The 24,825-nt window shown below is 34.8% G+C and overlaps 12 protein-coding genes and 1 non-coding gene across 13 annotated transcripts; 5 read left to right on the top strand and 8 right to left on the bottom strand.

The window, feature by feature from the left end:
* Nucleotides 1-598: 598 nt before the first annotated feature.
* Nucleotides 599-2,506, bottom strand: WICANDRAFT_25739 (uncharacterized protein; the record flags this gene model as incomplete). Its single annotated transcript, XM_019181180.1, has 1 exon — nt 599-2,506. The coding sequence occupies one exon, from the start codon at nt 2,504-2,506 to the stop codon at nt 599-601; it is 1,908 nt and encodes a 635-aa protein (XP_019041037.1).
* Nucleotides 2,507-3,653: 1,147 nt separating this feature from the next.
* On the top strand, nt 3,654-3,727 carry WICANDRAFT_t28. The gene has a single exon. It is a non-coding gene; the product is annotated as a tRNA-Ile (tRNA).
* A 448-nt stretch (nt 3,728-4,175) lies between these two features.
* On the top strand, nt 4,176-5,663 carry GAS3 (putative 1,3-beta-glucanosyltransferase; the record flags this gene model as incomplete). The annotated part of the gene is made up of 1 exon (XM_019182900.1): nt 4,176-5,663. One exon carries the CDS (start codon nt 4,176-4,178, stop codon nt 5,661-5,663), a length of 1,488 nt encoding a protein of 495 aa, XP_019041036.1.
* A 273-nt stretch (nt 5,664-5,936) lies between these two features.
* On the bottom strand, nt 5,937-6,527 carry DPC25 (Dpc25p; the record flags this gene model as incomplete). Its single annotated transcript, XM_019180676.1, has 2 exons — nt 5,937-6,101; nt 6,183-6,527. Coding segments are annotated over 2 exons (510 nt in total), but the record flags the coding sequence as incomplete, so codon positions are not given.
* Nucleotides 6,528-6,921: 394 nt separating this feature from the next.
* PEX32 (Pex32p) lies at nt 6,922-7,950 on the bottom strand (the record flags this gene model as incomplete). The annotated part of the gene is made up of 1 exon (XM_019181193.1): nt 6,922-7,950. One exon carries the CDS (start codon nt 7,948-7,950, stop codon nt 6,922-6,924), a length of 1,029 nt encoding a protein of 342 aa, XP_019041034.1.
* A 386-nt stretch (nt 7,951-8,336) lies between these two features.
* On the top strand, nt 8,337-10,349 carry WICANDRAFT_76016 (TBC domain-containing protein; the record flags this gene model as incomplete). Its single annotated transcript, XM_019184310.1, has 1 exon — nt 8,337-10,349. The coding sequence occupies one exon, from the start codon at nt 8,337-8,339 to the stop codon at nt 10,347-10,349; it is 2,013 nt and encodes a 670-aa protein (XP_019041033.1).
* A 57-nt stretch (nt 10,350-10,406) lies between these two features.
* WICANDRAFT_14853 (uncharacterized protein) lies at nt 10,407-11,051 on the bottom strand (the record flags this gene model as incomplete). The annotated part of the gene is made up of 1 exon (XM_019180621.1): nt 10,407-11,051. A coding segment is annotated over one exon (645 nt), but the record flags the coding sequence as incomplete, so codon positions are not given.
* Nucleotides 11,052-11,272: 221 nt separating this feature from the next.
* Nucleotides 11,273-12,949, bottom strand: BEM4 (Bem4p; the record flags this gene model as incomplete). The annotated part of the gene is made up of 1 exon (XM_019182899.1): nt 11,273-12,949. The coding sequence occupies one exon, from the start codon at nt 12,947-12,949 to the stop codon at nt 11,273-11,275; it is 1,677 nt and encodes a 558-aa protein (XP_019041031.1).
* Nucleotides 12,950-13,422: 473 nt separating this feature from the next.
* On the top strand, nt 13,423-15,222 carry SKY1 (serine/threonine protein kinase SKY1; the record flags this gene model as incomplete). Its single annotated transcript, XM_019181241.1, has 1 exon — nt 13,423-15,222. One exon carries the CDS (start codon nt 13,423-13,425, stop codon nt 15,220-15,222), a length of 1,800 nt encoding a protein of 599 aa, XP_019041030.1.
* WICANDRAFT_86782 (FAD-dependent oxidoreductase) lies at nt 15,162-16,901 on the bottom strand. The gene is made up of 2 exons (XM_019186071.1): nt 16,530-16,901; nt 15,162-16,484 (listed from the first exon to the last, which is right to left on the bottom strand). The coding sequence occupies exon 2, from the start codon at nt 16,482-16,484 to the stop codon at nt 15,444-15,446; it is 1,041 nt and encodes a 346-aa protein (XP_019041029.1). The 5' UTR covers nt 16,530-16,901; the 3' UTR covers nt 15,162-15,443.
* A 23-nt stretch (nt 16,902-16,924) lies between these two features.
* Nucleotides 16,925-19,363, bottom strand: SSE1 (adenyl-nucleotide exchange factor SSE1; the record flags this gene model as incomplete). Its single annotated transcript, XM_019182620.1, has 1 exon — nt 16,925-19,363. Exon 1 carries the CDS (start codon nt 18,995-18,997, stop codon nt 16,925-16,927), a length of 2,073 nt encoding a protein of 690 aa, XP_019041028.1. The 5' UTR covers nt 18,998-19,363.
* A 2,126-nt stretch (nt 19,364-21,489) lies between these two features.
* Nucleotides 21,490-22,071, top strand: SEC66 (Sec63 complex subunit SEC66; the record flags this gene model as incomplete). Its single annotated transcript, XM_019182898.1, has 1 exon — nt 21,490-22,071. One exon carries the CDS (start codon nt 21,490-21,492, stop codon nt 22,069-22,071), a length of 582 nt encoding a protein of 193 aa, XP_019041027.1.
* Nucleotides 22,072-22,156: 85 nt separating this feature from the next.
* Nucleotides 22,157-24,629, bottom strand: WICANDRAFT_76009 (uncharacterized protein; the record flags this gene model as incomplete). Its single annotated transcript, XM_019184309.1, has 2 exons — nt 22,157-24,506; nt 24,592-24,629. The coding sequence occupies 2 exons, from the start codon at nt 24,627-24,629 to the stop codon at nt 22,157-22,159; spliced, it is 2,388 nt and encodes a 795-aa protein (XP_019041026.1).
* Nucleotides 24,630-24,825: the final 196 nt, after the last annotated feature.

Genomic DNA, 24,825 nt, shown 5'->3' with positions numbered 1-24,825 from the left:
ATAATAGTGTTTGTCCAAAAGTAAGTAACGTAGTTGAACGGATAATTCTTTCGAATCAGTATACTTTTAGTAGAATAAATCAAATTTGTAGAAAACAAGAGAATCCCAAGTTGTATTTATAGTTTTTTGAGGATATTTACTTTATTCCCTTTCCCTCTATACAGAATACAATCGCCGTCGGAAATAATGACGGCCTGTGCGGGTCTCAACAATCCCCAGTGGCGTACCCCCGTCGGAGCTCATTTAAGGTGGGCCATGTGTCACATTTTTGATAAGCTGCGAAGCGATAAGAGCAAAACAAACAAGCAAAGCCTGCCCATTCGGTGAAGGTATAAAGAGAAGAGCCAGGTCCAGTCCAACGGTGTTAGATAATATCTGTGGTGTCTAGATCTCAATTGGTCCAGAGCTCAAAGCCATTACTAGTCTATTGTTCATCGGTTGATTGTGTCAATTTGAAGTTAAATCCATCGGATACACTAAACTGAGGAGTACCAGCAACTCCGACGGTTCCAGCTTATACACTCTACACCTTTTCAAATAAACACAATTCTATTCATTTCATTAGTGTAATAGTAGCCTAACAGTACTTGAATTCTACTCAATCTTCAACTCTTTGACCCTCCTCCCTTATCTTTGAGCCTGGTGAGGTGTCTCCAGAATTACCTGATGATAAATGTTCATTCAACATCTCATGGTTACCTGTATCTTCTAATTTCTCATTATTCTCTAGATTTGGAGCACCACTATTCAAATTATCAACATGATATAGTTTTCTCATGAATTCTTTCTCATCTGTCCATCTTCTAAGTCTTTTACCATAAAAATATAAAGGAATTGCAAATAATCCAACAAATATTTCAACACACCCAAATACAACAAATGCATTTTTATAACCTTGTTTGTGATTGAATTCGTTATTAAATAATGAAAACAGAAACCCAATAACGTTCTTGGTAACATTTAATGTAACTAGACATTCGCCTGCAAACATCTTGTAAGAATCAATTGTAAACGTAATTGCAGTTGTTGAGGATAATGATGATCCAAATGCTAGTACACCAAATAAAATAATAGGTCCAGCCCATGTATCGCGTACTTGTGATGCCCATCCAAATCCCATTAGACCAATGCATGTAGTTAAGACAGACGGTATAACCATTAGTAACCGTAATTCTGGCTCATAAATACCATTGTTTCTTTTCACCAAATAACGAACAACCATATCTGAAGCTTTACCTGCAACTGCGGATCCTAAAGAACCACCAATAAATGGTGAAAGGTAAAATAATCCAACTGATAATTTTGAATACCCATAAGGTGGATGTGTGAAGATTTCAGATATAACTTCAGAAATCATAATTAACCAAACAACTGCAAATGCATAGAAAAAAGCTCCAAAGCAAACATGTGGATAAAAAAACAATACAAAAGGTCTGAGAAATACCATCCACCATTTATCTTTAGTATGACGTCCACTGAAAAGATGTAATTCTTTGATAAAAGATTTTTTTTGTATAACATGCGGACTTGATCCATGTGTTGAATTTGTTTGAGTTATACCGATTGGGTTTTGACCTTGGGTATGTGAATCAATGGAAACATTATCAAGTTGTTCTTCCTCATCATTATGGTATAGGGCAAATTGATTTGGATGAACTAGTGAATGTGAGGTCATTCTTTTCTTTAATGCTTTTCTCGCAGCTCTTGTTTCATCAATGGATCTTTGATTTGGAGTTGGTGGTCTATTCCAAAAAGTTTCAGGAACAAATAAAAAATGTAAGATTAAATCAACACCAACAATTATTGCAACAATCCAAAATAACCAATGTCTATCTAAATTCTGGAAAACAAATGCACTAAACATTGGAACTAAGTTTTTACCACCAAGTAATAGTAATGTATAAATCCCAACTCTATAAGCTCTTTCATGAGCAAAATAAATTTCTGCAATAGTGGCAGAAGGTAATGATTCCACTGGAGAGACACCAATACCCATAAGTACTCTTGCTCCCATTAAGGAGCCAAAATTCTTAGCAACAGCACCCCAAATTGCACCACCAAGGAAAATTGCAATACCAAAGATATAAACAAATCTTTTCCCAAATAAAATAGCAGTTGGGGAAGCTAATAAAGCACCAAATGCTAAAGATAACATGAAACCACCAACTAAATAAGCCAAAGTTGTAGACGATTCGTTGAATTCAACACCAAGTTGAGTTAATCCAGCGGCTAACATAGAAGATTGACCACCACCAACAAAACAATGCCAACCAAGAACTAATAGAGCAACGTCTCTTCTCCAAATGGGCCAATTAAGTGGATCATTAGGATTATCATGTGGTTGAGGGTTTAATATAACACCAGTTTTGGTTCTTTTCAAGTTTGTTGATTCTGTTTCAATGGTATTTGACCCACCAGCATGAGAATCTGAAGTTGAAGATGCAAGCATCTCAAAAGTTCCTGTAATTTCACCATCGTAGTTGGGTTCTTGAATACCTAACCCCATCGCGGTTCTTCAATATTGTTGTAATGAGTGAATGTAGTTTTGAAAAGCTGGTTTACCTATGAGATTTGATTGATGAAGGGCTTTAGCACCTTATGGGTGGTTGATTGATTTATACTGGGTTGAACGAAGGCGAAGTAACTCGTGGAAATGCTACCTGCTGTGGTTTGTCAAGGTGATTCAAAGAGGATGATAAGTGATCAGTGTAAAAAGGTCAGGGTCTTTAGCTGTGTAGTTCAAGGGTTTGTTGTGGAATCTAATTTTAATATTCAAGTTGTTGTTGTTGTTGATTTTTTGGTGATCTTCATGAAGAAATAACACTCGTGTTTTTTACGTCATTTTGAAAAAGAAAAAAAACCCTGACAGGTAATGATTCATGAAATAGAGAATGCCAACAGATAAAACAGGGGAAATGACATAATTATCGCTGATTACTAGCTATGGTGTATTTCAATCAGTTTGAGAATCAGCACCTTGATCAAGTCAAAGACGTTGTGGAGGGAAGATTGCAATCCATGTAGTATAAGTTTTCGGAGGTCCTGACGTTAGGTAGAAGTGATATCTCCGAACCATCACAAAGCACTGTGCTAGCTTATTTCTGTAATGAATCTATCAAAACTTACAATATTCATTAGGTTCTCAATCCAACAGTACTTCGAATTATTGAAATTATGATTTAGGAAGTTTAGAAAGAATTTTATACATTACCAGAGGAGTTACCATAACCTGTCCAGTCGACTCAGCTCGCGGCCGGATCAAGCACATTTTTAACAAATCTCGATGTTAATCAGCACTGTGATGGATATATGCCTTTAAAACTGTACTATTCGAATCTTGTGGCCTTAAATATTGTAGAAATCAAGTTTTTAGAGTTTTAAAATTTTTGAGTTTTGTTAAAGGTCCCATTTGAAAACATAAATTAGGAATACTTTAGTTGTTAAAATTTAGCTGAATTCCAAAAAGTTTTGAAAATGCATCCAAAATTACTGAAAAATATATGGTTTGAATATTTGAAGAATTTTAGATGATATTATACTTTAAAATATGGGATTATTATACAATAATGTTGAATAAAACTGATAAAAAATTCTAAAAATTCAAGCGGATTTTTACGTGCTAGTGATTCAACGGATATTTCGTTCAAAAAAGCGGTCCCTTGGCCCAGTTGGTTAAGGCGTGGTGCTAATAACGCCAAGATCAGCAGTTCGATCCTGCTAGGGACCACTCATTCTTATTTTTTGCCGCGGAAATCCACTTTTATTGGTTCTTTTTAGTAGTTTTTAGGTCTTTTAGACCTTTATTTTTATCCATGTGAGTCTGCTCATCTATATTTCCCAAAAAAAACCCAGTTTATTTTTGTTTTCATGGCCATTTTCTTTCCCGTTTTGAAATTTGGTGGCTCGCTTCGAAGAGGCAGCTGCATAAACGCGGTCAAATTTTTTTACGAATCCCAGGAAACCACAAAAACAAAAAATGAGTTATACGTGAGTTGATTTGTTGTTTTTATTTGAGATTTCAAGTTTCTCTCCCTGAACAAGCTTCTTGATCATTTGGTTTATTAACCTTCAAAACTAACTTCAGTCTTTCATTTATTGTTCCACTTTATCGTTTTTTCATTCATTTTAGATAAGCTTTGTGTACATTGATCAACAGGGTCTTGTTTTCCACCAATATGAAGATCACAACAACAACTTTCATCCAACTTTTGTTATTTATCTGCTCAGCAGATGCCTTGATACCAATCACTGTCAAAGGGAAAAGATTCATCAAACCAAATAGTGATGCCTCAACCCAAGGTGAAGTGTTCTTTATCAAAGGTATCGATTATCAACCTGGGGGATCGTCAGGTTATGATTCAGCTACTGGTGTTGATGCATTATCCAATCCTGATGCTTGTTATAGAGATGCTTATGCCTTTCAACAAATGAATATCAATACTTTAAGAATCTACTCTTTGAACCCTGACACTAATCATGATGAATGTATGACTATCTTCAATAATGCCGGTATTTATTTGATTTTAGATGTTAATTCAGGTGAATACGGTGGATCATTAAATAGAGCTGATCCATCTGGCTCATACAATGCAAACTATTTGAACAGAGTCTTTAAATTCATTGAAGCTTTCAAAAACTATCCAAATGTTTTGGGGTTCTTTTCTGGTAATGAAGTCATTAATGATCAAAGTAATTATGCTGAAATCACTCCAAACTATATTAGGGCTGTTCAAAGAGATATGAAACAATACATTGCTAAACATGCAAACAGAACTATCCCTGTTGGTTATTCAGCTGCTGATAGTGTTACTTTAAGAAGAGCTACTTTTGAATATTTGCAATGCTTCATTGATGGTGAAGAAAATGATGTTAGTAGATCTGATTTCTTTGGGTTGAACTCTTATGAATGGTGCAGTCCTTCAACTTGGGAATCTTCTGGATATGGAGAGTTGAACTCCACTATGTCAAACACAACATTACCTCTATTATTTTCAGAATTTGGTTGTAACAAGAATTCACCAAGAACTTTTAATGAAATCAGTGATGGTCTCTTTGGAGGGTTAGTCAATACTTTCTCTGGTGGATTGGTCTATGAATATACCGAAGAAGCTTCTCATTATGGGGTGGTTGAATTGAATAGTGATGATTCAATTACTTATAGAGAAGATTTCGAAAACCTGAAAAATGAATACGCAAACTCAAGTATTCCAACTATTTTAGAAGATGATGTTGAAAAGGCTCATATCGTCACTTGTGATGCTGATATTGTCACTAACATCTACTCTGAATTTGGTGCCAATTTTACTTTACCAGCCCAACCAAAAGATATCGCTGATTTGATTGAACATGGTGTCAATGCAACCAATGTTGGTAAACTTCTTGATGGAATCGAAGCTAAAAAATCAAACCACACTATCTATGACGATTCAAATAATGAGGTCAAAGACGCAACTGTTGTTTTTGAAGCTTCAAATGAGATCAACACTCAATCTGGGATCACTGCATCTTCAAGAGTTGCTCCAGTCTCAACCGTCGCAAGTTCTGGTTCATCAAGTGCGACTGCTTCATCATCACATTCTTCAAAAGGTGGTGCTCATATGAACTCTGCTGCTGGTTTCAGTTTCTGGAGTGTTTTCGTTGTTGCCGTCTCCTACTTGATTTAGGATCAAGATTTTCCGCTTTTTTATCTTCTACTTTGTCCCCAAAACATTTTATTATTCTTAAACAATGTTTTATTACAGGTTTGAATCTTTTATATACCCAATTATTTTGCTATTTTTCTTTTAACAAATTGTTTTCTACGATGTTATTCAAATCGAATTAATATATGAATATGTAAATTATGCCAATTATTCCGTATGAATCTATATCTGTACACTTTCTTGTTGTAAACTTGAACTTGATTGTTGACTAGCTTCTCTTGCCTTTCTTTCTGTTTCTTCACGACGACGTTTTCTCTCCAGTTGTCTTGCCTTCATCTTCTTTTCAGTTTCAGCGAAAACTCTAAAACTAACAGGAACATTTTCCCAATCTTCCTTATCTTCTAAATCTTGATTTAATTCAGGAACAACAGATCTTGCATGCTGTGCACCAGGTTTCGACTTTGTAGGGAAATATGCAGAACTTGAAATTTTCTTTTTATTTGTTAATTTCAATTTTGTTTTCCTTAGTTCATGAGGAACATTCTTCATTTCTAATGCAGCTAAAGGTGGATTAAAATCAGAAGGCCATATACGATCAGTTTGGTTAAGTTTGATAGCAGCTTCATTTCTTAATCTTCTCCAATCTTTTAAATCATCATTATATTGCTCCCAAACACAATTAACACACCCAGACATACAACAGTTATTTGGTTCTGTTGGCTTGTGTGGAACTAATACACCTGCAATCATTCTTGGTTCACCTATTTCTCTTCTTGATGAAGATTGACGAGCATCACCTTTAATACGACCACCAAAAACATTCATCATACGTTCTTCAGGAGTACCCACTAATGTAGTATTACCTTCAAAAGTAAGGGGATTAGTTGATTCGTTGGTTGAACTGTTATATCTAACTGATTGTGATCCCTTTGAACTGGTCACTGGGAACAGCCTCTCACTCGTGCTGAGTAGGAGTTGTTTTGGTGCAAGTGAGTGCATTCCTTTAAGCATCACTCCACGTCCTATTATCATTTTAAATAACTCTTGATTCTTTGATAATCTTGATGCTGATTAGAAATGTTGATTAATTTGAGATTCCAAGATTCTTTTTTTATGTATTATTTCATGTCCCGATGTTCGGATTTTTCCGCGAATTTCTGAGTTTATTTGCTGTCATTTTCGATCGGGACACTAATTACACTAAATTCTGGGGTCGTCCAATATAAATTCATTCATTAATCATAAATCATTATTAAAAACAAGCTAGGAGGTTAACTAGCTATTTATTCTTCTCCGAAATAAGGACAGCTTTTCTAGTCCATTTTCTTGCCCTGGTATAAGATGTAATAGAATCTTGTAGTTGTGCATTTTGCCAGTAGTTATCATAAAATAGCCATCCGTCTTTATTCTTACCTTCACAAAAGCTCATATCAATATTCCATTTCTCTTCCAGCCATTGCCACTGTTTAGAATTGAAAGGGAATGCAAAGCCAACAGGAGAGGAAGTTTCTTGAAGTGCCTCATTTGTGAAGTTTGCTCTTTCATATGGTAATAACTTATCACTCCATCCTAAACCTATCCATCTTCTTTGATTTTCAATAATTTGAAATTGTATAATTTTACCATTCTTTTCTTTAGAAATCTTGGTTTCATTCAAGATTTTATAGTTGTTGTAAAAATGAGCAGTGTTTTCACCAACAAAGAAACTAAATATATTTCTTATGAACTGACTTCTCCATAGTATTTTCATTGTAGCTTGAAACCACAGAGAGTGGAAAGCTGTTAAGATGATGCTCAAGAACAATAAATAAGTTTTGGGTTGCATCAGATATCTCAACATCAAGAGGTGAACTGGAGTAACCAAAAATAGAAAATTCAATAGCTTTTTGAAAGAGATTTTGATTGTTTTGAATGGCTCTAATAATATATCAACTCTTGTAGCAAAATTGTCCAAAGTATCAACAATTTCCTCTAGTGTAGGTTCTTCTTCATTGACATGGGAATAAACTGAATTGATGTAATAATTGATTGAAGAAAACACCAAAGTCACCAAAATAGGCATATAGAAGTAATATATAGATACGTCATAGTAGTAAATGAATATATATAGCGTTGAGTGATAGATGAAATTCATAAAAGGATCTTGATTTGTCCATGTCACGAAATCTAAAGCTGTGTTGAATATTATCAATATTGGGAAAATCCTATAGAGCATTGACGTTATCAAAGGGTTTGTAGTGGATACCAACGGCACTGATCTTCTTGAATGACTAGTGGGTATGGGGGTGAATCCAGCAGCTATCGTCATAGTTTCTTCCGTATCTTCAGATGTTTTTGGTCTTTTTGATTCATTTGAAGGGTGTGATGGATTGGATGAAGACGGCATTCAAAGGTCCTGAACGCTTGGGAAGAAAACTTTGCAGACAAGTGAAAATTGATAATGGAGAATTTCAATTTATCTTTCAGTTAATCCTTTCCTTTTGGTCAAACGATGTGAATGTTCTTTTGTGTTGTTTTCGCCTCCAGAATTTGTTAGATTTTGATTTTTCTTTCCCAAACCAAAAAACATCATTGTCTAGGACAACATCAACTCACTTTCTTCAACAATTCATTAAATAACAATCCTGAGTATTCAAATTGCTGGTCAATTATCTCTGAGCTAAATTGTTCAATGGCATAGCCAGAAATAAGAAGATGTCCAACAATTCTAGGGGTCAGAGAATGTCAATAAGCAGGTCGAGGAGCCAGACAAGCACCAAAAAGAACTCCATTCCAGAGAACCTGGGGCCTTTATATGATGACAATGGTCCAGAAGGTGGTTCAAGTGAATTCTTAGCTTCATTGAATGCACCTTATCATGCTAAAATGTCTTCAGAAAGTGTTGATAAAATCGGCAGATCATCATCGCCTTCAAGAGGTTTATTTGAAACACATCAATTGAATCCAGAATCCATTCCAGGCAATCTTCACGTGTCACCAAATAAGTCAATTGAACATTTGATTAAAAGATATGGTGCTGTTACTCTTATAAGGCAATTGTCTACAGATTTGGCACAAAGAGAAGCTGAAATGTCATTGATAAGGAAGAGAAACTCAACTAGAGAAAACACGCTGATGAAGTTACTGAATGAAATGGGGTTATCAACTAGCCAGATAGAGCTGATACTGAGGGAGAGGCTAGATAAAAGTGAAATGAGCTTGAAAGATATTAACGACAACTCATATTTAAAAGACCTGATCAATGATGCAATGAGTGAACATTTTGATGATGTTTTACAGCCCGTTGATTCAAGAACATCTATTGCAACTTCACCAGCAACCCTAAGAACTCCACAAAGAAGCTCCACCAGTGTTACATTGAACGCTGGAAAACAAAGCTCAACACAAAAAGTTTCAACAAGGCCTCATTCAATGTCTTCGCCTCCATTACCTTCAAATGATCTCAAACAGCATCACAACAATTCCATCATTTCACAACAACACGGCTCAAACTCAATATTAAATGTTGTTTCGCATAGATTTTTGAATCACGTACCTCAGCCTGTCCATGATGCAATAGTAAATAGTAGCACAAGTAACAACAAGAGGTTAGTGCCTATGGAAATGGAAAATTTCGATCCTCATGATGTGAAGCCACCAACTTACCAAGAACAATCTACTGAAGATGATCGAGGATATATAGACAAGTTTGGGTTCATGTATGACAGAGAAAATAAGGATGGCACTAAAATTACATCACCAAGAAACCCAATTGATAAATCGTTTACTTCAAGGCTTTTAGAAATTGCAAATGATTATGACAAAACTCAACATCAAAACAATAAACAATGGGATGCGTTCATAAAAAAGATTTCTTTGTTGAATAATGAAAATTCAGATGATTTATTAGTGATCAACGGTGAAAATTTATCAAATTTTAAACACTTGTACAAAGATTTCACCAAATTGGTTCAAAACGGTGTTCCAATGAAGTACAGAACAAAAATTTGGTCAGAATTAACAGGATCCAAAAATTTAATGACACCATCAGAATATTATAAATTAGTTTATGAAACAAAAGCAAATGAAGAGGCTGAATCACAAATAGAGCTGGATCTTTATAGAACAATGCCTTTCAACATTTTTTTCAAAGATAATGGGCCTGGATTGAAAAAATTGAAAAATATTTTGATTGCTTTTAGTAGGAAATATCCAAATATAGGCTATTGTCAAGGTATGAATTTTATTGCTGCTAACTTGTTATTGGTTTATCCCAATGAGGAAGAAGCATTTTGGGCATTCATTGGACTTGTTGATAATGTTTTACCTAAAGATTTTTTCAATTTGGTTAATGTGAAGAATGATTTGACCATATTTAAGGAAAACTTTATCGAAAACTTACCAAAATTGAATGCTCACTTTAACGAGATTGATGTTGAGATTGAACCTATTTGTTTCAATTGGTTCATTTCACTATTTTCAGATAGTCTACCTATTCATATTGTTTTCAGGGTTTGGGATATTATGATGTTGAATGGGTATACAGAGATCTTCAAGATATCGATTGCATTGTTCAAGACATTTGAAAAAAATCTATTGGGATTTGACAGTAATGTCGATGTTTATGAGTTTATGAAGAATTTGAATACAGCTAATTTCAATTTGAAGGGAACAGAGCTAATAAAGATCAGTTCTTCAATCATTTTGAATACTTCTGAAAAAAAATGAAATCTACAATCCACAAAAGAATATATGTATTGTTTATCTAGTTCACATTACAAGCTCACTGGAACTTGGAAATTTGATTATGCTATCAATAACGTAGTATTGGAAACAGTTTAATATGGTTGGGAATACCAACATCACCAAAACGATCTGCAGGTTGGGGAAGTCATCTGAAAAACTCAAGATCCAATCAGCATACATAATGAAAATTGGGATATATAGTAGTAGATAAAGTATACCTTTCATCATTAGCACAGCAATAAAGAAAATTGTCAATTGTTTCAAATATGAGCTGAATTTTGGAGGTTTACCGTAGTTACCACTTTCGATCTCTGATATCTGGAGCCATTCACAAACTTGATACACCGCAAATAAACAAAGCCATAATACAGGAACACCTATTGTTGTATCCATCAATAGATTTAAAAAATACCAATCACATTGATTATGATCTTCCTCATCTCCTCCACCATCTTGTTGTGTAAGCATTAGTAGAGCTTTTTTGGATTTGAGCAATGAAACAGTCAAATTTAATAAATGAATACCCAAAGCACCAAACACTTGTTTTGAAACGTCATAAAACCATACTTTCCAAGGTCTCTTAGGATGTTCATATAGTCTTTTAACCATTAATGATGAAATGGCAATCAGTCCTAATAACGACTGTATCAAAATTGACACTGGACCAAGCAGTTCACACTGGTCATTTGGCAAAATCTTCTTTTTGGTCATATCACACTTCGTATCATATACTATAAATTAACATATAAAACCTCACTTGAATCTCCAATTAAACTAGTTTGGCAAAGAATTGAAAGTTTATCTTCATCAAAATTATTTATTTGCCCTAGCAGATTTCGCGAAAACGTGCTCATTACGAAACTCAGAATTACGTAATATATTACAAATAAATGTAGTATATTCTTTTACTTTCTCAACAATTTTTCACTTAAGGCCTTCAACTCTGGATCAATATCGTTCTCTTTGGATAAATTGAGTAATGTTCCTGATATGTATCTTCCGTTATTTAGAACAGCCTTTGCGGCGTTATCGTTCGAGCTAGCATCTATTGAATCAATGGTTGTCAATAAAGTGATTAAACTTGATGAATAATTCTCTAAGACATAACTGGATCTATGTTGTAAAAGTACACCAATGGTCTTTGTTAGTTCAAATAGATAAGCAGCTTGTATATCATTGGAGAATTTGAAAATTCTGTTGCAAAAAATATCAATGTTTGAATCCGACTTATAAATTGCAACTTTGTTCAACAGTAGCAAAATGATTAAATTTGATTCATTACTTGGATCCGATGAAGTTAAAATTTCCGGTACACCACTGTTCAATATCTTTTCAACATGTCTTTGGTTGACTAAAACAAATAGTTTCTTGAGAAAACCAGTCAACAAAACATTGAAATTTGTATAGTATTTGCTATTTCTAACAGTGGCCTCAATGAGGAATTCCAGTACTTTGAAGTTTTTGTCTGTGAATAATGTGCCCACAGTATCAAAGTTAGTCAATGCTTTCAAAAGATGCAGTATACCTTGAAATTGAACAGGATCTGTCAAGTAGTTATACTTTGACAAAATGTCATTCACTAGAGCTGGAGCTTGATCCAAAACTTCATTTCTATCCTCGGGCGATGCAATTGAATTTCCAATAATTGTGAAACAGCCTGAAATTATATAACCATTTTGTTGATTTTGATCTTGAACATTTGAAATTGAGTACGTTCTCATTGGTTTGTTTGATGTTGTGAGGTTTGCAGAAATGTTACCAATTGAAGCAAAGAGTCTTCTCTTTGCCATCAATATATTTTGAAATTCAAGTGAGTCAATTTTCTTTAAACTGTCAAATAAACCAACTTGTAATGTCTTTTCAGTCTCTGCTTTATCAAACTTGAATCTTGGATCCACTGTTATACCTTCAAGGACACTTGATATATTAACGACAAGTTCTGCAAATTCATCCTCATCTAGGTCTGATTGTTGATTCAAGGTCTTCACTAGTAATTTGATCAAATTTTCAATGTTTTGAGGATTTGGGTTATATTGCATATTTCCAATCAAATCCGTCAGCAAATCAACGGCCATGAATATGCCACCATCAGATTGACTAATATAGCTCAATAGACTTTGAGTTATGAAAGACACATCCTTGGCAACGTCTGGTGTATCAATGACTAAGTTCTTTAAAAGAATCAAGATTCTTTCATTCAGTGAACTATCGTCTGGTTTCGATTCCAATTGATTTGATAAATGTTCAATAAAATCTGACTTTGAAGATAATTGTCTTCTATTCACATCATTATCAGCGATTGAATTGGCCAGGACTCTAATGACTTCAAGTAACAACTCATTATAGCCAGGTTGCTCTTGATTTACCAATAAGTAGTCAGCAGAGTCTATAAACTTGGGTAAGTTGGACCTTATAAGATCATGATCTCTTGTCGATTCCTCTCTTAGTAATAGTGCCATTTGGTCCAACAGTTTCAAGTAACTTTCCTTGTAGACGTTGTCCACATTCAGTTTTTTCTCCTCACAGTCGTTAACAAACGTGCTGAGTCCAAATAAGACATGCTCCAGGTCCATTTCAGCCATCTTTAGAAGGTAATTGAAGGAATTCTTCGAAAACTTGTGTCAAATTCAACTAAAATTTCTTTGAAAAGTTTCCAATTGTTTATAAATATTACATAATCAATGTTTTTTTTTTCTTTTTGATCGTGAACATCAAAAAAAAAAACCCATCAGCTCAAAAAATATTAGCGACAATTCGTCTCACAATTGGTTACAAAGTGGAATAAACAGATAGAGCAACTTCAAATCAGTTTTTCGAAAACCCTCAAAGATTATAGAGCATTTTTATTGATATTGATATTTGGAAAACTCTGCTGTTTTTTAACAAATATTCTCAGAAAATTCAGGGAAAAGAGAAGAATTCCAGCCAACTGGGGTGTCCAACTACAAAGTTTATCACAAATCATTTAACATCAACAAAGTAAATTTATTACAAAAAGATCATTCAAGGAAAGTTTTGCTACAAGGCTTACCAAAAGCTATAAAATTCATAAACAATGGCTACTTCTCCAGATTCTAGACGGCTATTTTCACCACACCCTTCTCCATCTGAGAAGAAATCAACAAAGACTTCAACACCAACTACAAAATCTAAACTATCCATCGCTTTCCAAAAAGCTGCAAACAAAGATCCTGCCTCTTTAATCCAAGGAGTGCCGCATCCTTTGAACACTCAAAGTGGAATTGATGACCTTTGTCATGAACAAGAGGAACATAATGACGGGTCTGACGATGAAGATGATGATACTGAAGAAGAGGAAGATCCAAAAACATTGGAAAATGAAGAAAACCAAGAAGATTACGTAAAAGGAGGATACCATCCTGCTTACATAGGAGAAGAGTACAAGGAAGGTAGATATGTGCTGGTTAGAAAACTTGGATGGGGACATTTTAGTACTGTGTGGCTTGCAAGAGATAATGAGAAAAATGTTCATGTTGCTGTTAAGATTGTTCGCTCAGCAAGACACTATACAGAAACAGCCTTAGATGAAATCAAGTTATTGAAGAAAATAAGTTATAATCATAGTATCCATAGGGGTAAAAAACATGTTATTGCATTTTTAGATTCGTTTAATCATGATGGTCCAAATGGTACACATGTTATAATGGTTTTTGAAGTTTTGGGAGAAAATTTGTTGAGTTTAATTAGAAAGTACAAACATAGAGGAATTCCAGTGATTTATGTTAAACAAATTGCTAAACAAATGTTATTGGCACTTGATTATTTACATAGAGAAACTGGTGTTATTCACACAGATTTGAAACCTGAAAATGTCCTTATTGAAATTGGTGATGTTGAGCATATTGTTAAAATGGTGGAGACTGTTGAAAAAACAGAAAGAGATAGAAGAAAACTGGAGAGAAGACAATCAAGACGTTCAAGATTACCAAGTGCACATACTTCTGTTCCGCCAAAATCAGGTTCAACGAGTGGAACTTCAACTCCTTCAAGAAATGGCAGACGCTCAAGACGCCAAACTCTGATTACTGGATCTCAACCATTACCTTCGCCAATTAGTTCTGGTCAATATTTCGAGAATTCACCATTCAAAAATGAATCCCCATTAAAATCACAATCAAAGAGAGCAGAAACAGTGGCAAATTCACTGTCATCGATGTCTATATCTGCTGAAAATAGTGGAATTGAAATAAGTCAGGATGAAAACAATAGAGGAGTCATTACAAGTGATGAACATTTGATCAGTGTCAAGATTGCAGATCTTGGAAACGCATGTTGGTATGATGAACATTTCACAAATGATATCCAAACAAGACAATACCGTTCGCCAGAAGTATTGCTAGGTGCTAAGTGGGGGTGTTCTGCTGATGTTTGGTCATTAGCTTGTATGATTTTTGAATTACTCACCGGTGATTATCTTTTCGATCCTGTTAAGGGTCATAGTTATACAAAAGACGATGATCATATTGCTCAAATAATTGAATTATTGGGTAAAATTCCTTCAAATGTTTTGAAAGAAGGTCAATACTCTAGAGAGTTTTTCAATTCTAGAGGAGAATTAAGAAATATTTCAACATTGAAACCATGGGGTCTAAAAGAAGTCTTGATGGATAAATACAACTATAATGAAACTGATGCTTATGAATTAGCTGACTTTTTATTACCAATGTTGTCCATCAATCCAGAAAGAAGAGCTGATGCCGGTGGTATGGTGAATCATCCTTGGTTATCCGATGCTATGGGATTGGAAAATGTTCTTCTTGAAAGACCTTTACGTGGTACAGGTGATGATATCCCAGGTTGGTCTAGAGAGATTAAAGGTCATCCTAAACACTAAGGTGCACATTCTTTTCACGCATTCATTATTTCTAATTTCTATTTGCATTAATCAGTTATAAGTTTTGTTCAATAGGTTGAGAAAATGATGTACATGTTCTATTTATTTTGTTTGCTAACGATAGTTGTTTTCTTCAATGTTTTATAGGGTTCTTTAATATTTGTATATTGTTATTATTACTTAATAGACCACTCCGTTTAAACATTATATTAATAAATAAATCATAACTTTGAAACAGTTGGAATCGACTCAACTAGCTTCAAAACTTCTTCAGCCGATCCACGAGACAATTCATATCCCATACCACCAAAGCCATAGTCATGGACAATGTATTGCTTACCAACCTTCTCTATCTCGATTCTAATACCACCCTCTCTGGCAGGTCTGAATCCAACATTGATATTCTTGATATCTAACTCACCATCAATGAAAATCTCAGGATAAAGCGCTCTGGATCTTTCAATCAATTGTTTAGTATCTTCATCTTTTGGTGTATTTTGAAAATCATTAACCTGTTTAGTACCACCAACGATTAGTCCACCATCCAATGGTCTTGGAATGACGAATGTCCATAATCCATCTTTAGATTGGTGTGTGATTGTTTGCTTTTCGTAGGGATGCCCTTCTGGAGCTCTGACTAAAAGTGTTTGGCCTCTGATAACATATGATTTCGGATCATAACCACCATTGTATTGTAAACCCAATCCAGAAGCATTAACAATTATAGTATTTGGGAATGATTGTGATACTTGTTTCAAAGAGGTTAGTTCAGTTCTTATGAACTCGACTCCATATTTGAAGGTCAGTTTTCTTTGAAGATATTGAATGTATAAAGGTGAGTTCAACACCCAAGTTCTATACTTTGCACCAAATTCAACACCTTTAGGTAATTGGTTCTTTGGTATTTCCTTCAAGTATTGAATATCTTCATAGTATCCTTTTGCTTTAACATCATATAGTCCCTTTTCCTCTAAATAGTCAATACCATCAATAAATTTAACTGAGGATTGAGGTTCCTCCACAGCTAATTTTTCAAAATATTCAAGAGTCTTTCTTGTTAATTGGGACTCTTCAAATTCTTTTGGTGATTTACTAGGAAATGGTCTATAATGTGCACCTGCCCATGGTGAAGTGTAACGTGAATTTAAAGGATCAGTTGGAAAATGAGCAGCAACAACTTTGACTTTATAACCCTTTTCACAGAGTGCTTGTGCAGCGGAAAGACCAATGACACCAGCACCAACAACAACGATTTCTGACATATTTTGGGTAAGGGATAATTGACAAACAATAACGACTGAGATTTTAAGAATAGAGTGAGTTTATATAAACTGGTTGTCAAAGTGTTCTGGAGATCTTTATCTAGTTGTCCGAACTCGAACGATATTTCTGAGTCAAAAAGATTAGGCGTCCTTTTGAATCCTGATAACGTCGGCTTTGTCCAAATTGAGCATATTAAGAACAGAACAATAGTCTACGATTACTCGTACTTATGATAAATCTAATTTATTAATTGTAACCTGCAAAATATCAAAAATATCCCAAATATTAAAACAAAGAACCGAAAAAAAGCTTAAACTTATACGCAATATATCATATGACAAAATTTTGAAAATTGATTAGAAATTCATCGAGCTTTTCTTTATACCTCTAAATATTCATATATACCTTCTTTTCCCTTTTATATTTATTTGTTGATTGATTAATCAAGATCTAAATCACCTTCAGCATCTTTCTTTGGTTCTTCAGCTGGGGTATCATTTTGATCTTTTAATTTTTGGGAGAATTTTTGGTAGGCTTCAGCTTCTTTCTTAGCTCTTTCAGCTTCTAATTTTTCATTTTCAGCTTGTAAGTATCTACCTTTGATCAAGTTACCCTTTGAAGCCAATTCTTCATATTTAGCAGTGAAGACACCTAATGAGGAATCTTCGTGATCATATAACCAATCTTCAGCTTTCAATAATAATGATGATAAATCTTCTTTTTCTTGTTCAGAGACAAATTTAGCATAAATGTCATCTAATTTACTTCTGAAATCATAAATGTATTCTTCAATTTCATTTCTCTTGTTTTGGATCTTGAAGACTAATTCATCACCAGCAGTCAATTGACCTTCTTTTTCCATGTAATCATTCAAGGTTTTTTCTGGTAATGAAGCATCATGTGTGACAATAGTTAAATCATCTTTCTTGACAAGTTGTTTAACTGTTTTGTATTTTGGTTCGTAATCTTCTGGTTTTTCACCTTCACCTTCATATGGAATTTCTTCTTCAACTTCAACTTCTTCAACAGTGTAAGCAGATTCAATGCTGTAGAAACCAGATTCATTGTTTCTTAATTTAGCTTTAACAGTGATGGTTTGTTGACCTTCAGCTGGTTTAACACCTTTGATTTCCCATGAAGCAATATCAACTTCAGTACCGGCTGGTAATTCTGATTTGTTGGTGTATTTGGCTTCAACTTTGAAATCTTGAGTACGTTCTAAAGTGATAACTTTAGTTGATGGGAATGGAGAACCAGTTGGGAAAACTTCTAAGTGGTCATCATCATCTTCAACTTGCTTGTCCCAGAAGTATGAGACTGAGTGTGGGTTAACATCAGTGAATTTGAATGGACGAACTCTTAAAGTTGGTGAGTGAATAGCACAGATGAAAGTAGCACCTTTAGCAATAGCTTCATCTTGGTTCAAGTGGAATGATAATGGTTTACCAAAAGCTTCAGAAATTCTGTCTTTCAAAGTTGGAACTCTTGAACCACCACCGATAACTTCAACGTAATCAATATCTTCTGAAGTTAAACCGGCATTTTTCAAAGCGGTTTGAACTGGAACATCAACACGTTCTAATAATGGGGCGACTAATTCCTCTAATTTTTCTCTGGTTAATGATGAAGAGAAATCAATATCGTTGATAACTGATTCAACAGAGAATGGTGCTTGACTGTTTGCTGACAAGATTTTCTTGATTCTTTCAGCAGAGGCCAAGATACGTGAGAATGATTTTGGATTTTCACGAACTTTGACTTTGTATTTTGAGTCTAATTCATCAGCGAAATGGTTAGCAATGGCAAAATCAAAATCTCTACCACCAAAGTTTTTGTCATAAGCTGAACCTAAAACCTTCAATTCACCTTTCTTCAAAGCAGCAATGGTGATACCATATGAAGAGTGACCAATATCAACAAAAGCGATGTTTTGAGCTTTATCTTCTGGGAAATCAGTCTTGAAAACACCGTAACCAACAGCGGCAGCAGTTAAATCATTGACAATTCTGACTGGGTTTAAACCAGCGATTCTAGCAGCGTCAGCGATAGCATGACGTTGAACTTGTGAGTACCAGATTGGAACGGCAACACAAATATCTTCAATTTTACTTTTAGATTCTTTAGTGACTTGATCTTTGATTTTGTTGAAGTACATAGCAGCTAATTGAGTGGAAGTGAATTCTTCAGTTTTACCCAAAAATTTAACTTTAGCACCAACTTTACCATCAATATCAACTAATTCAGTAGAGAAGAACTTTTGTTCATGGGCGACATCTGGGTGGTTGTAATCTAAACCAACAATTCTCTTGATGTTATCAACAGTGTTTTTGATGTTTGAAGTTTGTTGAGATTTACCAGTTTCACCAATGAAACGGTTCTTGTAACCAAAACCAATCAAAGATGGTGTTGAACGGTTGGAAACTTCATTGACGACAACGTCGATACCTCTGTTTTTGGCAACGGCGACAACAGAGTTGTGGTTACCGAAATCTAAACCAAATGGAGAACTCATTTTGTATGATCTGTTATAATTGAACTAACTTTTTAAGGGAAAATTCAAAAAATTGTACTTGTATGGCTTTTATTCTTGTCGTCATGATGTTCTTATATTGAAAAAATCTTCAATGGCCAAAAAAAAAATCGAGATTTACCCGGTGCCATCGCCCATCTCGAAGCTTCTAGATAAAATGGCCCAAAAGGGAAATATTACCAGATCGGGACGAACTACATATCGATTTTGACACAAAAAAATGTGTGTTTGATTACAATTCTTTGGGTATTTAGGATCATGTGCTTTCTCTGATGATCGTGAGCAATGTCTGCCAGCCCGGTTGTTCAATAAGTCTATAAGCATCCTCAAGCTTATGTTCAGTGGCAATTTTAACAACCAACTTCTCTTCAGAAGGTGACAAAATATCCAAGGAGAAGAGATAAGTTAAAAGATGGAAGTCTGAGATGGAGTTTATAACATCATGTGTATCATGACTATCAATTTTCAATTGTTTCTTCACTTCAGCAAAATCTTGAGAAATACCAGCTGCTTGACGATTCTCCACTGGGAAAGAATTTGATTTGAAGACAGGGGATGGTTCTTGTGGGAAACCATGTGTTAATGTAACTAGTAAGTACTCAACTGGGAATGCTGGTTTGGCGTTAACCTTCACAGCCAATTTATACTCATTGATTTTGTTGTAAAAGATATCTGGGACATAACGCTCTTCATTTGTTTCATTGATATATGCAAATGATGGTTGGGTTGAACCTGTTAATATATCAGCTTTAACTAAACCTTCAGCACCTTCAGAAACTTGGTATGATGCAATGTCAATTTCTCCTTGTAAATTACCAGATACAACACATGTAACGAATTTTGATGAAAATTTACCTGAATCTGAAAATTTGGTAAAATTTGGATACTTTGATTGTAGTTTAGCAGCAAATATGACTTCCAACGATGACAAAAAATAAGAATCTTTGTGTCTTTTACAAACGACTGAACCATCACCATTTCCAGCATCTGTTAAGTCTGAAAAGATGACACCAACTTTATATAATCCACACTGTTTTGCAATTTTATCAATTCTTGATTCTTCTTCCCATGGTAATCCCAATGTTAACCCATCATTTTCATCATGTTGTGCAGGTTCATAGATAGCTTCAACAACTGCTTTGATTCCTAAAGGAACTTTGTCATATTTCTGATAAGTACCATACAGAAACCCAATTCTTTGAGTACCAGTTCTTCTCCAACTTTCAATAAAAGCATTGACAATTTCAAAATTTGCAAATTCAACATGATCAACCATACGAAATTCTTGTTGTTGCAATGTGATAGCTGAAGGTTGACATTTAGAGCAAATACCCTTTGGCCAAGGTTCATGACCCCCGATACATTGTTTATTGATGGCAAAATTTGATTCACTTAACGGTGCCATATATGACGAGCCTGTTCCTTTATTTGTAGCCTCATTAACTTCTTTCAAATGAGCATGGAATGAAGCATGTTTGATTTGGTTTTCTTCTCTATATCCTTTATCATATGGGGGTAATGGTGAGCAATACTCACACATACCTTTATCATTATGTCTACAAAGTCTACTCCTTTGTCTTGGAATCAAACCTTCTTCTTTCTCTAGTTCTTGGTCAATTGGCAATTCGACGATTTGTGAGGGATCTTTAAGTTGTGGGATTGAAATGAATGTACTTGCTGTACTTGTGGATGCTGATTCAGGGGCAGGTTGTTGTTCTTGTTGTTGTGGACCATCTGAACTCTCAAAGTTTATGAACAACATTTCACCATTCTTAAATCCAAGTTCAGCTGGAGTTTTACCAGCCAATGTAGCAATTGCCTGGAATTGTCCATTTGGCTTATCTGAAATTGATATTGAGCTGACATCTGCCTTCTCAAGTTTCTGAGAGAGCTGGTCGATGACATCTAAAAAGTCTGACGAAGCATTTGTTGAGATTCTGAACATCCCATCTTTGGACCTGAATCTTAGAATCTGTTTTAAGTTTGTTAGCACTTCTTTTTCAATCGATAGAGTTATATAGAATACTCACAATGCTGCTCATTTTCAAGGAACTTTACTCTTAAATATCCTCAGTTTGTAAGAGTTGTTGTTTAGCTTCCCTTTGATCTTTGCCATCGCGTTCAACTCTCTTCTGTTTACAAATTCGCGAAAACTTGAATTTGATATGGTAGATGCACTCCCTAGAAGTAAGATCTGTTTCAAACTAAATGACAAACTTGAAGAATTTGAAGTGAGCTTATGACCACTTGAGCTAACTCTTAATATTTGCCTTAACTTTTAGCTTCAACTCCTTCCTTATTTGCTTAGTAAAAGCCAAATTTTATTGGTTTTACAAGCTTCAACTTCCAAAAATCGATTTTCGCGAAGCTTATTTCAAGAATTTTCCAAAAAACTTGAAAAACAGACGTGTTAAAGTGAAGAAACAAATCAATTCATACTTCAATTTCTGTCTAAAGACAAACATTAATAAGCCATGGCTGAAGAAGAACCAGTAATTGAGATCTCAAAGATCTCTGTTTTCACACCAATCATATATGTGACCGTTATGATCACAGCTTTGGTTATTTTTTCAATCAACTACAGAAAGAAGAAACTGAACGCTTTATATTCAAGAAAACCATTCTTCAACAGAAACATACCAAAAGAACTATATTTTCAATTAAGGGAGCAAGATCCGAAACCAAATGAGAAGGTGCTGAAGGCCGCTTTAATGAGAAGAGGTGCTGAATCAATCAGAAGAACCATTAAACTTAAAGAAGTTCAACCATTCATTACTGCATTATACCAAAAGGGTTCAATTGGTGATGATTTATGGGAAAGATATCAAGCTGCTACTAAACTAGAAGAATTGGAGGTTCAAGAACTTGTTCAAGAAGCTGAAAAATACAAAAAAGGCTGGATCCCAAAATTTGTTCCATTATTACAAGAAATTTGCTTTAATGAAGCATTGAGAAGAAGATATAATGCTATTGAAGATAGAAAACTAGCTCTATTGGATCATTGGGGAATTGAAGTCCAATCTGATGGAACACTAGTCCTACCAAATAGAGAATAATCATTGTATAAGATAAATCAACTACATTCATGGGTCGTTTTTTTGTAATATGCAAAATGGGACTGTCTATTAAACATTATAGTCATTAATTTCTACCTTTCTTCTTTTTACCAACGACTTGGAAGTCCCAACCATCATCGTCATTTTCAGCACTAATACGTAATGCTTCATTCCAGGATAATCCATCATGAGCTTGATCTTCAACAGCTTTACGTCTCTTCATGAATTCTTGAGCAAATCTTCTACCATCCATAGTGGAACTGTTTGAATAAATAGTATCAGCAATGATTTCAGAAGATTCAGAGCCAACTGGTAACATCAACATAATTTGTAAAACTTCATCTTTATTGACACCTTTGTTCAATTTCATTGAAGTACGACACCAGCTCAAGAAATCTTGACGTGGTGAAATTGTTTTAGTATATGTTGATGATGGTTGAACTTGAGCAGCAGTTGAAGCAGAGACATTTCTTAAGACTTCTGGAGTAATTGGTTTTGGAGCTGTAGTGATTTTTGGGGCTGGTTTTGGTGCTGGTTTTCTATTAGAACTTACAACAGTCCATGCATTAGCTGGTGGTGCTGAAGATGTGGCAATTGAAGCAAATGAACCTTTAGCACTTGGTGCTTTCTTCATTGGTGTACTTCCTGAAGATGATGAGGTAGATGCAGCTAAAGCAGCAGCGGCTTGGGCAGCTTGAGCAACGGCAGCAGCTTCTTCTTCACGTTGAATATCTAATAAGGTTTTGGTTGGAGCTGGTGTAGCTTTTGTTGGAGTACCCCAACTTGAAGTTGAAGGTAAAATTTTCTTTGAAGCTTCAGTTTCTTTGATAGTCTTTTCAGTGTTTGCTAATAATTGAGCTGCTAAAATCTTATCTTGTTTAGCTTTTGCTTTAGCTTGTTTTTCGGATTCTTCAGCTTCTAATCTTTGGATTTGCTCTAAAGTTAATTGTGGAGCGTTGGAAACTGATTTATTGGCCCATGGTGCTAATTTTGGAGTTTGTTGTGCTACTGGTGCTTCAGGTTTCAATAATTTTGCAGTTTCTGATGCACTGGCAGTGGCAACATGTCCATTTGATGCTGGTTTAGTTTGTTGTTGTGTTGCATTTGATGGAGTACCAACAGCCTTTTGAGTAGCAGCAATTGGAGCTGTTTCTTTTGGCTCTGGGACTTTGATTGATTCTTCAACTTTTGGTTCAACAACTGGTTCAACAGTCTGTGGTTCAATTTCATCTTCTAAGACATTGTTCAAAACTTTTGAGTGGATTTGGTCTAATAACTCATCATGTTCATTTGAAGCAGTATCAACTGAAGCTCTAGCCAATGAAGAAGTACTTTGATTGTTGAAAGATGTATTCATAAATGGTGATTGAGTACCAATTCTGAAATCTTGAGTGGCAATAGGAACTTCTGAAGCCAAATTGGTTTGACTAACCCAAGGTGATGAATGACCTGAATTGGTTGACCAATTTTGCTGAACATTCTGAACTTGACCAAACTGAGATTGAGCCTGAGGAATCCCTTGATTGAAAAAACCTGGTAATTGTTGCTCAAAACTTAATGAATGTTGGAATGGAACTGATTGAGGTTTTGGAGTTAAATCAGGTAATGAGACCAAAAATGGTTGTTGGTAACTATTAACTGAAAGTATGAAATTTTGTAATGAGTAATAGGTATACTCATCCTCTCTTCTCAAATTCAAATCTGGGGCTAAGTAACCAGACATGTACCAATTTTGCATCAAGTTACCGTCAAATGGACCTTGCTGATTACCAGTTTGATCCAAATAAAACCATTTGATTTGATGAGGTTGCAATAATGATAATGAATTCTGAGCCAAAGGAACATCTGCTGAAGTATTTCCATATGGCGAATGCAATGGATGATCATTCAATAATGATTTTTGAGCCAAGAATGGACTAGCAGTGCTAGTATCTTTATTCAACAAACTTGCGAGACCACCAGCTGTAGTTGTTGAAGATGGCGTGGGTTTTTCATTTTTGGCCCATCTAGTAATCTCATCCAACTTTTCAGTTATTTCTGAAACTTGTGGGTCATCTTTTTTCAAATCACTTTGGAAAGATCTATCACGTTCAACTTGTTCAACTAATGATTTAATTGGACTTAATGACCGATAACTTTCTACAGATTCTCCATTCTTGATTTTCTCTTGAATTTCTTGCCAAATCTTTAATAGATCTTCAAATGAATAAACTCGGCTACCATTACCATTCTTTTGAGCTTGAGTCACAAAACTTGATGGCTGTTGTAAGCTTGGTTGTTGAAATGTTGGATCATTCAATGAAGTGGCTAAATGCTGTTGCTGTTGTTGTTGTTGTTGTTGTTGTGTTTGATCTTGTAATCCCCACGCTTTCACACCTTTTAGATTTGAAACATTTGGATCTTGACTCGAGGTTCTTGAATTAGCTGGACGCATCCTAAAATAGAGTTAGTTATTTATTCATTGAAATAAATCCCATTCAAATCATTGATTCAAAATGATTTGATAGAAGAAAAACGTACCAAGCTGGACCAAAGTTTAATGAGGGAGATTGAGACATGACTTTTTAATGACAATTATATGGAATGCTGAAAAGTTCAGATGCTGATTGAATTGTTTTGATGGAACAGAGATTTAAATTCTTGATGAATAGCTGTTTCTGATTTGCTAGTATAACTAGATTTGATTTCTCTGTAGTGAAAATTTTCAGTCTTTTTTTCGAAATGAATAATTTTTTTTAAACGCGCGACCGCCAT

This window comes from Wickerhamomyces anomalus (genome assembly GCF_001661255.1).
Source record: "Wickerhamomyces anomalus NRRL Y-366-8 unplaced genomic scaffold WICANscaffold_1, whole genome shotgun sequence".
NCBI lineage: Eukaryota > Fungi > Ascomycota > Saccharomycetes > Phaffomycetales > Wickerhamomycetaceae > Hansenula > Hansenula anomala.
Note: the sequence above shows the minus strand (reverse complement) of the source record. Positions and strands in the feature narration are given on the sequence as shown.